General features: G+C 57.0%; 1 protein-coding gene across 1 annotated transcript in view; it reads left to right on the top strand.

The window, feature by feature from the left end:
• Positions 1 to 12,058, top strand: part of LOC140406292 (evolutionarily conserved signaling intermediate in Toll pathway, mitochondrial-like) — a 50,158-nt gene extending 38,100 nt beyond the window's left edge. Inside the window, exons 3-7 of the mRNA XM_072494404.1 lie at positions 3,116 to 3,557; positions 7,199 to 7,422; positions 8,015 to 8,072; positions 10,831 to 10,970; positions 12,041 to 12,058. Coding sequence (XP_072350505.1) covers positions 3,116 to 3,557; positions 7,199 to 7,422; positions 8,015 to 8,072; positions 10,831 to 10,970; positions 12,041 to 12,058 — 882 coding nt within the window. The remainder of the gene's footprint in view (positions 1 to 3,115; positions 3,558 to 7,198; positions 7,423 to 8,014; positions 8,073 to 10,830; positions 10,971 to 12,040) is intronic.
• The last annotated feature ends 221 nt before the right edge of the window (positions 12,059 to 12,279 follow it).

Genomic DNA, 12,279 nt, shown 5'->3' with positions numbered 1-12,279 from the left:
GAGGGAGCTTTACTCTGTATCTAATCCCGTGCTGTACCTGTCCTGGGCGTGTTTGATGGGGACAGTGTAGAGGGAGCTTTACTCTGTATCTAACCCCGTGCTGTACCTGTCCTGGGAGTGTTTGATGGGGACGGTGTAGAGGGAGATTTACTCTGTATCTAACCCCGTGCTGTACCTGTCCTGGGAGTGTTTGATGGAGACAGTGTAGAGGGAGCTTTACTCTGTATCTAACCCCGTGCTGTACCTGTCCTGGGAGTGTTTGATGGGGACAGTGTAGAGGGAGCTTTACTCTGTATCTAACTCCGTGCTGTACCTGTTCTGGGAGTGTTTGATGGGGACGGTGTAGAGGGAGCTTTACTCTGTATCTAGCCCCGTGCTGTACCTGGCCTGGGAGTGTTTGATGGGGACAGTGTAGAGGGAGCTTTACTCCGTATCTAACCCTGTGCTGTACCTGTCCTGGGAGTGTTTGATGGGGACAGTGTAGAGGGAGCTTTACTCCGTATCTAACCCCGTGCTGTACCTGTCCTGGGAGTGTTTGATGGGGACAGTGTCGACGGAGCTTCACTCTGTGTCTAACCCTGTGCTATACCTGTCCAGGGAGTGTTTGAAGGGGACAGTGTAGAGTGAGCTTTACTCTGTATCTAACCCCGTGCTGTACCTGCCCTGGGAGTGTTTGATGGGGACAGTGTAGAGAGAGCTTTACTCTGTATCTAACCCCGTGCTGTACCTGTCCTGGGAGTGTTTAATGGGGACAGTGTCGAGGGAGCTTTACTCTGTATCTAACCTCGTGCTGTACCTGCCCTGGGAGTGTTTGATGGGGACAGTGTAGAGGGAGCTTTACTCTGTATCTAACCCCGTGCTGTACTTGTCCTGGGAGTGTTTGATGGGGACAGTGTAGAGGGAGCTTTACTCTGTATCTAACCCCGTGCTGGACCTGTCCTGGGATTGTTGGATGGGGACAGTATAGAGGGAGCTTTACTCTGTATCTAACCCCGTGCTGTACCTGTCCAGGGAGTGTTTGATGGGGACAGTGTAGAGGGAGCTTTACTCTGTATCTAACCCCGTGCTGTACTTGTCCTGGGAGTGTTTGATGGGGACAGTGTAGAGGGAGCTTTACTCTGTATCCAACCTCGTGCTGTAACTGTCCTGGGAGTGTTTGATGGGGACAGTGTAGAGGGAGATTTACTCTGTATCTAACCCTGTTCTGTACCTGTCCTGGGAGTGTATATTGGGGACAGTGTAGAGGGAGTTTTACTCTGTATCTAACCCCGTGCTGTACCTGTCCTGGGAGTGGTTGATGGGGACAGTGTAGATGGAGGTTTACTCTGTATCTAACCCCGTGCTGTACCTGTCCTGGGAGCGTTTGATGGGGACAGTGTAGAGGGAGCTTTACTCTGTATCCAACCTCGTGCTGTAACTGTCCTGGGAGTGTTTGATGGGGACAGTGTAGAGGGAGCTTTATTCTGTCTCTAACCCCTCACTGTACCTGTCCTGGGAGTGTTTGATGGGGACAGTGTAGAGGGAGCTTTACTCTGTATCTAACCCCGTGCTGTACCTGTCCTGGGAGTGTTTGATGGGGACAGTTTAGAGGGAGCTTTACTCTGTATCTAACCCCGTGCTGTACCTGTCCTGGGAGTGTTTGATGGGGACAGTGTAGAGGGAGCTTTATTCTGTATCTAACCCCGTGCAATACCTGCCCTGGGAATGTTTGATGGGGACAGTGTAGCGTGAGCTTTACTCTGTATCTCACCCCGTGCTGTACCTGTCCTGGGAGTGTTTGATGGAGACAGTGTAGAGGGAGCTTTACTCTGTATCTAACCCCGTGCTGTACCTGTTCTGGGAGTGTTTGATGGGGACGGTGTAGAGGGAGATTTACTCTGTATCTAACCCCGTGCTGTACCTGTCCTGGGAGTGTTTGATGGGGACAGTGTAGAGGGAGATTTACTCTGTATCTAACCCCGTGCTGTACCTGTCCTGGGAGTGTTTGATGGGGACAGTGTAGAGGGAGATTTACTCTGTATCTAACCCTGTTCTGTACCTGTCCTGGGAATGTTTGATGGGGACAGTGTAGAGGGAGCTTTACTCTGTATCTAACCCCGTGCAATACCTGCCCTGGGAATGTTTGATGGGGCCAGTGTAGCGTGAGCTTTACTCTGTATCTAACCCCGTGCTGTACCAGTCCTGGGAGTGTTTAATGGGGACAGTGTAGAGGGAGCTTTACTCTGTATCTAACCCCGTGCTGTACCTGTCCTGGGAGTGTTTGATGGAGACAGTGTAGAGGGAGCTTTACTCTGTATCTAACCCCGTGCTGTACCTGTCCTGGGAGTGTTTGATGGGGACAGTGTAGAGGGAGCTTTACTCTGTATCTAATCCCGTGCTGTACCTGTCCTGGGCGTGTTTGATGGGGACAGTGTAGAGGGAGCTTTACTCTGTATCTAACCCCGTGCTGTACCTGTCCTGGGAGTGTTTGATGGGGACGGTGTAGAGGGAGATTTACTCTGTATCTAACCCCGTGCTGTACCTGTCCTGGGAGTGTTTGATGGGGACGGTGTAGAGGGAGATTTACTCTGTATCTAACCCCGTGCTGTACCTGTCCTGGGAGTGTTTGATGGAGACAGTGTAGAGGGAGCTTTACTCTGTATCTAACCCCGTGCTGTACCTGTCCTGGGAGTGTTTGATGGGGACAGTGTAGAGGGAGCTTTACTCTGTATCTAACTCCGTGCTGTACCTGTTCTGGGAGTGTTTGATGGGGACGGTGTAGAGGGAGCTTTACTCTGTATCTAGCCCCGTGCTGTACCTGGCCTGGGAGTGTTTGATGGGGACAGTGTAGAGGGAGCTTTACTCTGTATCTAACCCCGTGCTGTACCTGTCCTGGGAGTGTTTGATGGGGACAGTGTAGAGGGAGCTTTACTCTGTATCTAACCCCATGCTGTACCTGTCCTGGGAGTGTTTGATGGGGACAGTGTAGAGGGAGCTTTACTCTGTATCTAACCCCGTGCAGTACCTGTCCTGGGAGTGTTTGATGGGGACAGTGTAGAGGGAGCTTTACTCTGTATCTAACCCCGTGCTGTACCTGTCCTGGGAGTGTTTGATGTTCTTTCTCTCCTTGTTCCAGCTCCTCAGCGGCCGCTGTCCTTGGCCGCGCGCGGGGCCGTTCCGCACGAGCGCACGGACGGCCCAGGGACCACCCAGCAGCCACCCCTCGCTGGCTGACCTGCAGAAGGATGGCGGCCAGCAGGAGCAAGCCCTTGTGACGTACGAGGACCTGTTCGAGGAGGCCCAGCGCCAGTCCGGGACGCGGGGCACCTACGAGCGGGTGCTGCGCGCCTTCTGCAAACGCGACATCCGGCGGCGGGGACACGTGGAGTTCATCTACATGGCACTGCGAAAAATGCCGGAGTTCGGGGTGGAGCGGGAACTCGCCGTCTACAACAAACTGCTTGATGTCTTCCCCAAGGAGGTCTTCGTTCCTCGTAACTACATTCAGCGGATGTTCAACCACTTCCCCAGACAGCAGGAATGTGCCATCCAGGTCCTTGAGCAGATGGAGAACTACGGTGAGTTCCCCCCGCCCTGTCTCCCGCTCAAATGCTCACATCCCATTCGTGGTATTCCTGCAAGCTCCTCGCCCACTCACTCCTATTCCATTGGACACAAACCCCTTCCCGTTCACTCCCACTCTACACAATCCCAATGGACCCAAAACTCTTCCCGTTCACTCCCACTCTACACAATCCCAATGGACACAAACCCCTTCCCGTTCACTCCCACTCCACACAATCCCAAAGGACCCAAACCCCTTCCCGTTCACTCCCACTCTACACAATCCCAATGGACCCAAACCCCTTCCCGTTCACTCCCACTCTACACAATCCCAATGGACCCAAACCCCTTTCCCTTCACTCCAACTCTACACAATCCCAATGGACCCAAACCCCTTTCCCTTCACTCCAACTCTACACAATCCCAATGGACCCAAACCCCTTCCCGTTCACTCCCACTCTACACAATCCCAATGGACACAAACCCCTTCCCGTTCACTCCCACTCCACACAATCCCAAAGGACCCAAACCCCTTCCTGTTCACTCCCACTCTACACAATCCCAATGGACCCAAACCCCTTCCCGTTCACTCCCACTCTACACAATCCCAATGGGCCCAAACCCCTTCCCGTTCACTCCCACTGTACACAATCCCAATGTACCCAAACCCCTTCCCGTTCACTCCCACTCTACACAATCCCAATGGACACAAACCCCTTCCCGTTCACTCCCACTCTACACAATCCCAATGGACCCAAACCCCTTCCCGTTCACTCCCACTCTTCACAATCCCAATGGACACAAACCCCTTCCCGTTCACTCCCACTCTACACAATCCCAATGGACACAAACCCCTTCCCGTTCACTCCCACTTGACACAATCCCAATGGACCCAAACCCCTTCCCGTTCACTCCCACTCTACACAATCCCAATGGACACAAACCCCTTCCCGTTCACTCCCACTTGACACAATCCGAATGGACCCAAACCCCTTCCCGTTCACTCCCACTCTACACAATCCCAATGGACCCAAACCCCTTCCCGTTCACTCCCTCTGTACACAATCCCAATGGACCCAAACCCCTTCCCGTTCACTCCCACTGTACACAATCCCAATGGACCCAAACCCCTTCCCGTTCACTCCCACTCTACACAATCCCAATGGACCCAAACCCCTTCCCGTTCACTCCCACTCTACACAATCCCAATGGACCCAAACCCCTTCCCGTTCACTCCCACTCTGCACAATCCCAATGGACCCAAACTCCTTCCCGTTGACTCCCACTGTACACAATCCCAATGGACACAAACCCCTTCCCGTTCACTCCCAGTCTACACAATCCCAATGGATCGAAACCCCTTCCCATTCACTCCCACTCTACACAATCCCAATGGACCCAAACCCCTTCCCGTTCACTCCCACTCTACACAATCCCAATGGACCCAAACCCCTTCACGTTCACTCCCACTCTACACAATCCCAATGGACCTAAACCCCAATGAGGAGTTTTCAGAGATCGGGAGGGAGCGAGGGAGGGATTTGAAGAGGAGGATGAGAATTGTCGGGGCTGGAGGAGGTGAGAGAGATAGGGAGGGATTTGAACAGGAGGATGGGAATTGTAGGGGCTGGAGGTTAGAAGATAGGGAGGGAGGGGGGAGGGAGGGATTTGAACAGGAGGATGGAAATTGTAGGGGCTGGAGGTTACGGAGATAGGGAGGGCGGGGGCGAGGGTGGGATTTGAACAGGAGGATGAGAATTGTAGGGGCTGGAGGAGGTTACAGAGATAGGGAGGGAGGGGGCGAGGGAGGGATTTGAAAAGGAGGATGAGAATTGTAGGGGCTGGAGGAGGTTACAGAGATAGGGAGGGAGGGATTTGAACAGGAGGATGAGAATTGTAGGGGCTGGAGGAGGTTACAGAGATAGGGAGGGAGGGGAGTGAGGGAAGGATTTGAACAGGAGGATGAGAATTGTAGGGCCTGGAGGAGGTTATAAAGATAGGGAGGGAGGGAGGGATTTGAACAGGAGGATGAGAATTGTCGGGGCTGGAGGAGGTTACAGAGATAGGGAGGGGGCGAGGGAGGGATTTGAACTGGAGGATGAGAGTTGTGGGGGCTGGAGGAGGTTACGGAGATAGGGAGGGAGTCAGGGATTTGAACAGGAGGATGAGAATTGTGAGGCCTGGAGGAGGTTACAGAGATAGGGAGGGAGGGGGCGAGGGAGGGATTTGAACAGGAGGATGAGAATTGTCGGGGCTGAAGAGGTTACAGAGATAGGGAGGTAGGGGGCGAGGGAGGGATTTGAAGAGGAGGATGAGAATTGCAGGGGCTGGAGGAGGTTACAGAGATAGGGAGGGATGGGGCGAGGGAGGGATTTGAACAGGTTGAGAATTGTAGGGGCTGGAGGAGGTTACAGAGATAGGGAGGGAGGGGGCGAGGGAGGGATTTGAACAGGAGGATGAGAATTGTCGGGGCTGGAGGAGGTTACAGAGATAGGGAGGTAGGGGGCGAGGGAGGGATTTGAACAGGAGGATGTGAATTGTAGGGGCTGGAGGAGGTTACAGAGGTAGGGAGGGAGTGGGCGAGCGAGGGATTTGAACAGGAGGATGGGAATTGTAGGGGCTGGAGGAGGTTACAGAGACCGGGAGGGAGGGAGGGATTTGAACAGGATGATGAGAATTGTCGGGGCTGGAGGAGGTTAGGGAGATAGGGAGGGGTGAGGGAGGCATTCGAACAGGAGGATGGGAATTCTAGGGGCTGGAGGAGGTTACAGAGATAGGGAGGGAGGGGGCGAGGGAGGGATTTGAACAGGAGGATGAGAATTGTAGGGCCTGGAGGAGGATACAGAGATAGGGAGGGAGGGGGGGGGCGAGGGAGGGATTTGAAGAGGAGGATGAGAATTGTAGGGGCTGGAGGAGGTTACAGAGATAGGGAGGGAGGGAGGGATTTGAACAGGAGGATGAGAGTTGTAGGGGCTGGAGGAGGATACAGAGATTGGGAGGGAGGGGGCGAGGGAGGGATTTGAACAGGAGGATGAGAATTGTAGGGCCTGGAGGAGGTTACAGAGATAGGGAGTGGGGGCGCGAGGGAGGGATTTGAACAGGAGGATGGGAATTGTAGGGCCTGGAGGAGGTTACAGAGATAGGAAGTGGGGGCGCGAGGGAGGGATTTGAACAGGAGGATGGGAATTGTAGGGCCTGTAGGAGGTTAAAGAGATAGGGAGGTAGGGGGCGAGGGAGGGATTTGAACAGGAGGATGGGAATTGTGGGGGCTGGAGGAGGTTACAGAGATAGGGAGGGAGGGATTTGAACAGGAGGATGGGAATTGTAGGGCCTGGAGGAGGTTTCAGAGGGAGGGGGGCGAGGGAGGGATTTGAAGAGGAGGATGAGAATTGTAGGGCCTGGAGGAGATTACAGAGATAGGGAGGTAGGGGGCGAGGGAGGGATTTGAACAGGAGGATGGGAATTGTAGGGCCTGGAGGAGGTTACAGAGATAGGGAGGGAGGGGGGCGAGGGAGGGATTTGAAGAGGAGGATGGGAATTGTGGGGGCTGGAGGTGGTTACAGAGACACAGGGAGGGCGGTCACGGAATGGGATCTTGCTGTACTTGGTGAATGTCCCTGACGATCTCACCCCCCCCCCCCCACCCCCATCCCAGGGATATTGCCGGACGTGGAGACGAAGACCCTCTTGATCCAAGTCTTCGGGGCGAAGAGCCACCCGCTGAGGAAGTTCCAGCGCCTCCTGTATTGGTTCCCCCGCTTCAGGCACGTCAACCCCTTCCCGCTGCCCCAGCCACCGCCGTCGGACCCGGTGGAGATCGCCCGGCTCGGCCTCAGGCGGATCGCCAACGACCTCAGCAGCCAGGTCACCGTCTACCAGGTAAGCCCGCCCCGGGAGAGGGCGGGGGAACGGGACTGCGCTCCGCCCCGCCCGCCCCCCCCCCCCCCCGGCGCGAGTCCCCCACATGCCGAAACGTGAATTCGGCACTCCGCCATTTCCCGATCGTCGGAAAGACCCGCCCGGTCCACTGACGTCCTTCTTCGGGAAGGAAATCTGCCGCCCTCGCCCGGCCGGGCCTACGTGTGGCTCCGGGCCTACGTGTGGCTCCGGGCCTACGTGTGGCTCCGGGCCTACGTGTGGCTCCGGGCCTACGTGTGGCTCCGGGCCTACGTGTGGCTCCGGGCCTACGTGTGGCTCCGGGCCTACGTGTGGCTCCGGGCCTACGTGTGGCTCCAGACCCACAGCGACGTTGTTGACTCACTCTCTGCTGCCCCCCCCCGAAGGGCGATTAGGGATGGGCTGTGAATGTTGGCGACGGCCATGCCCTGTGAACGATTAACCCACCCACCCTGGCGCTGCCCCCCCCCCCCCCCCCCCCCTCCCCCCCCTCCCCCAAGCGACGGCCCCCGTCTAACGTCCGGGAAACCCGCCGTTTTTTTTTTTTTATTTGTTGTTTTTTTTTTTTTTGCAGGCGCCTCGCTCGTACCTGGGACCCGACGCCCTCGAGGTCCGCGTGCCGCACATCGTAGGTGAGCATTCCGGCGTCTCTCCTGGGGCCTGTTTGCGCGGCGATCGGGAGCAGGGAGTGAGGCCCGATCCTCCTCCTGAGGGGGGGGGGGGGGGGGGGGGGGGGGGGTGTTGGGCTGAAGTGGATCACGTGACCGTGGACTCCGCAAGACTTGAGCGCGGGCGGATCGCGCGCGCCTCTGGGTGCGCGCTGCCGGGAAGGGGGCAAAAAGGAAACCGATGGCGGCCATTTTGTTTCGGCGCTGAGGAGCAGCGGAGGGGGGGAGAGGGGGCAGCACTGGCAGGGGCGACCCCGAGTGCGCCCATCGCCAAACCAGCGGTCGATTGAACGCAATCGGCCGAATCCGTCACGCCCGTCCTGCCCGTTGGAAATTCGGTACACTCGGGTTCGGCAGATTGTGGGGGAATGGGAGATCTCGCCCCCCTCCGTTGCCCTGTCAAGCCAGCGACGTGGTATCTCCGCTGTCGCCGAGAGAAGCAGCCAAAGTGGCCCAGGCGTCGACGGCAATGGATCCACCCTCCGAGATTCAGGGGGAGGCGGAGTTCCCCCCTCGAATCCTGGCCTGAGTTACGGCGTTAGCTTCAAACCGCTCCCTGCAGCGGTGAGTTCCACATTCTCCCCACTCTTTTGGGTAACGACGTTCCTCCGGGATGGATTGATTCGGGAATTCCTCACCACGATGTTCCATCCCCTCCCTGCTCTCCCCAGCCCTGGTCTCGCTCACTCTAGAACATAGAACATGGAACATTACAGCGCAGTACAGGCCCTTCGGCCCTCGATGTTGCGCCGACCTGTGAAACCACTCGAAAGCCCATCTACACTATTCCCTTATCGTCCATATGTCTATCCAATGACCATTTAAATGCCCTTAGTGTTGGCGAGTCCACTACTGTTGCAGGCAGGGCATTCCACACCCTTACTACTCTCTGAGTAAAGACCCTACCTCTGACATCTGTCCTATATCTATCTCCCCTCAATTAAAGCTATGTCCCCTCGTGCTAGACATCACCATCCGAGGAAAAAGGCTCTCACTGTCCACCCTATCCAATCCTCTGATCATCTTGTATGCCTCAATTAAGTCACCTCTTAACCTTCTTCTCTCTTACGAAAACAGCCTCAGCCTTTCCTTATAAGATCTTCCCTCCATACCAGGCAAAATCTCCTCTGCACCCTTTCCAATGCTTCCACATCCTTCCTATAATGCGGCGACCAGAATTGCACGCAATACTCCAAATGCGGCCGCACCAGAGTTTTGTACAGCTGCAACATGACCTCCCGACTCCGGAACTCAATCCCTCTACCAGTAAAAGCTAACACACCGTACGCCTTCTTAACCCTCTCAACCTGGGTGGCAACTTTCAGGGATCTATGTACATGGACACCGAGATGTCTCTGCTCATCCACACTGCCAAGAATCTTACCATTAGCCCAGTACTCTGTCTTCCTGTTATTCCGTCCAAAATGAATCACCTCACACTTTTCTGCATTAAACTCCATTTGCCACCTCTCAGCCCAGCTCTGCAGCTTATCTATGTCCCTCTGTAACTTGTAACATCCTTCCGCACTGTCCACAACTCCACCCACTTTAGTGTCATCTGCAAATTTACTCACCCATCCTTCTACATCTCCCCCACGTTGACCCTACCGAAACCTGGGAATCCTGCGGAGAGTAACTCACCCCCTGACCCCCCCCCCCCCCCCAAAAAAAAGCCCGTCGGCCACCCACACGGACACAAGTCAGGAGCGCGACGGGACCACCCCCCGCTCGCCTGGGTGAGCCCGGCTCCCGACGACACTTGAGAAGCTCGACACCGTCCCGGACAAAGCAGCTTGATTGCTCCTCCTTCCACGAACATTCAAACGCTCCACCACCGCCGTCGGACAGTGGCAGCCGTGTGTCCCGTCGACAAGAGGCACGGCAGCAACTCACCGAGGTTCCTCAGGCGGCGCCCCCCCCTCCCCCCCCCCCCCGAGCCCACAACCGTTACCATCCAGAAGGACAAGAGCCGTAGATACCTGGAAACCCCACCGCCTGGAGGTTCCCCTCCGAGTCACTCCCCACCCCGACTATCGGCCGTTCCTTCGCTGTCGCCGGGTCGAACCCCAGAGCTAACAGCACGGCGGGTGTACCGACCCCACACGGGATTGCGAGGGATTCAGGAAGGCAGCTCGCCCCCACCGCGCGCAGGCGGGACAGTAAGATGCGAAGAGGACGTAAGGGGGCGCAGGCAGGTGGGGGCCAAAAACTCTGGCGAACGGGGTACCAGGCGGGCGGGACGGTGGCACAGCGGTTGGCACTGCCGCCGCCTCAGGGCGCCAGGGACCCGGGTTCGATTCCCGGCTTGGGCCGCTGACTGTGCGGAGTCTGCGCCTTCTCCCCGTTTCCTCCCACAGTCCAAAGACGTGCAAGTGATCGGTGTGCGGGCTTACGGGGACAGGATTGGGGGGGGGGGGGAGGGCGTAGGTAGACGGCTCTTTTCGGAGGGGCGGCGCTGACTCGATGGGCCGAATGGACGGGACTGATTCCATTGGTCCATTTTTTGAAGAATTGTTAAAGGCGGGTTGGTGGCAGAGTTCCGTGATGTAGAGGGAGCTGGGTGGCAGAGCGTATGGATTGCAAACGGTTGACGTTTGCACCCGCTCTAGTTCGGAAGAGTCGACTCGATCGGCCACTTTGAAGAGTGACGGGAAGAGCGAGTACGGGATACTGTTTGCAAGCTAACCTCCTCTTTTCCCCCCCCCCCCCCTCCTCCCTCCAGGGATCCAAAGCCCCGACCAGCGAGATCTCCTGGCCCGCCACGATAGCCGCCGTCCCGTTTTCGTCGAGGGCCCCTTCCCGCTGTGGCTGCGCAGGACGTGCGTGCAGTACTACATCCTCCGCGGCGACCCGGGTGCCGAGGTGAGCGGGAACCCCCCCCCCCCCCCCCCCACCTCCCCCCTAGTTATACCCTCTTGTGCCTCGGGCTGGACCGCGAAAGAAATCGCCAAATTCTACTGGAGGGGCTGGGTTAGCACACTGGGCTAAATCGCTGGCTTTGAAAGCAGGCCAGCAGCGCGGTTCGATTCCCGTAACGGCCTCCCTGAACAGGCGCCGGAATGTGGCGACTAGGGGGCGTTTCACGGTACCTTCGTTGAAGCCGACTCGTGACGCTAAGCGGTTTTCATTTCAAGTGGGCTAACTCTTTTGGAAGAGGCGACGCAGAGGTCGCCCCCCCCCCCCCCCCCCCCCCAGCGGCCGCCCCGCAGGAAGGTGGCGGATGGATCTTGCAGGAGCGGCGGAGGAGAGGAGGCCCTCCCTCAGAGAGGCCGGCCCGACGATCGGTGGGAACCGAACGCAGGCCAGACCCCATTTGAGGCCCCCCCCCCCCCCACCCTCCCCGGTGCAGGAAACACCCCCCCCCCCCCAGCGTTCCCTCGATGTTCTGGCCTGCAGTGTCCAGGTGTGGGGGGGGCGTGGCCTCGGGGGCCCATCTCGGCCTAACGAGGTTACCGTGAAAATCCCCTGGTCGCCACATTCCGGCGCCAGTTCGGGTACGCGGAGGGAGAACTCAGAATGTCCGATTCACCCGAACAGCACGTCCTTGCGGGGTGGTTAGCACTGCTGCCTCACAGCTCCAGGGTCCCTGGGTTCGATTCCCGGCTCGGGTCACTGCCTGTGCGCAGTCCGCACGTTCGGGGCTTGTGGGAGGAAACCGGAGCGCCCGGAGGAAACCCACCCTCGCCCGTGGTGCCTGATCCAACAAGTGGGCCCAGGCTTCAAATTTGGGCTCGATTCCAACGCTGGCCAGAAGCGACTCCAGTCCACAGGGTCGAACACCTTCTCCGCATCCAGCCGTTCCCCTGACGATAGGAAGGGTCTCGCATTTGAGGACGCCTGCCTCCCCAATCGCCTTTTTTAACCTGCTCTAACTACGGCAGTCACTGCGTTTGCCCTTCTTCCTTTTGATATCTATGTTCTAATGCTCGGAGTCACCGGGTATCGAATGATACCGCCACAAGGTTCGACCAGGTATCGCTCAAACAGCCAAACAACCAGTTAATCAGGATCAATGATACTTTATTTACACACGAGATTAACTTACACATGCAGCATAAACACTACGAGTTAACTACACCTAACAACTAAGACAACCTGTACTGAACTTCAGGCACCCGGCTTAGGTCAGGGGGACAGTGGCCGTTGTTCGATTCTGGGTCTATCGGGTCTG

This window comes from Scyliorhinus torazame, unplaced genomic scaffold (genome assembly GCF_047496885.1).
Source record: "Scyliorhinus torazame isolate Kashiwa2021f unplaced genomic scaffold, sScyTor2.1 scaffold_436, whole genome shotgun sequence".
Lineage (NCBI taxonomy): Eukaryota > Metazoa > Chordata > Chondrichthyes > Carcharhiniformes > Scyliorhinidae > Scyliorhinus > Scyliorhinus torazame.
This window is presented reverse-complemented; position numbering and strand designations above follow the sequence as displayed.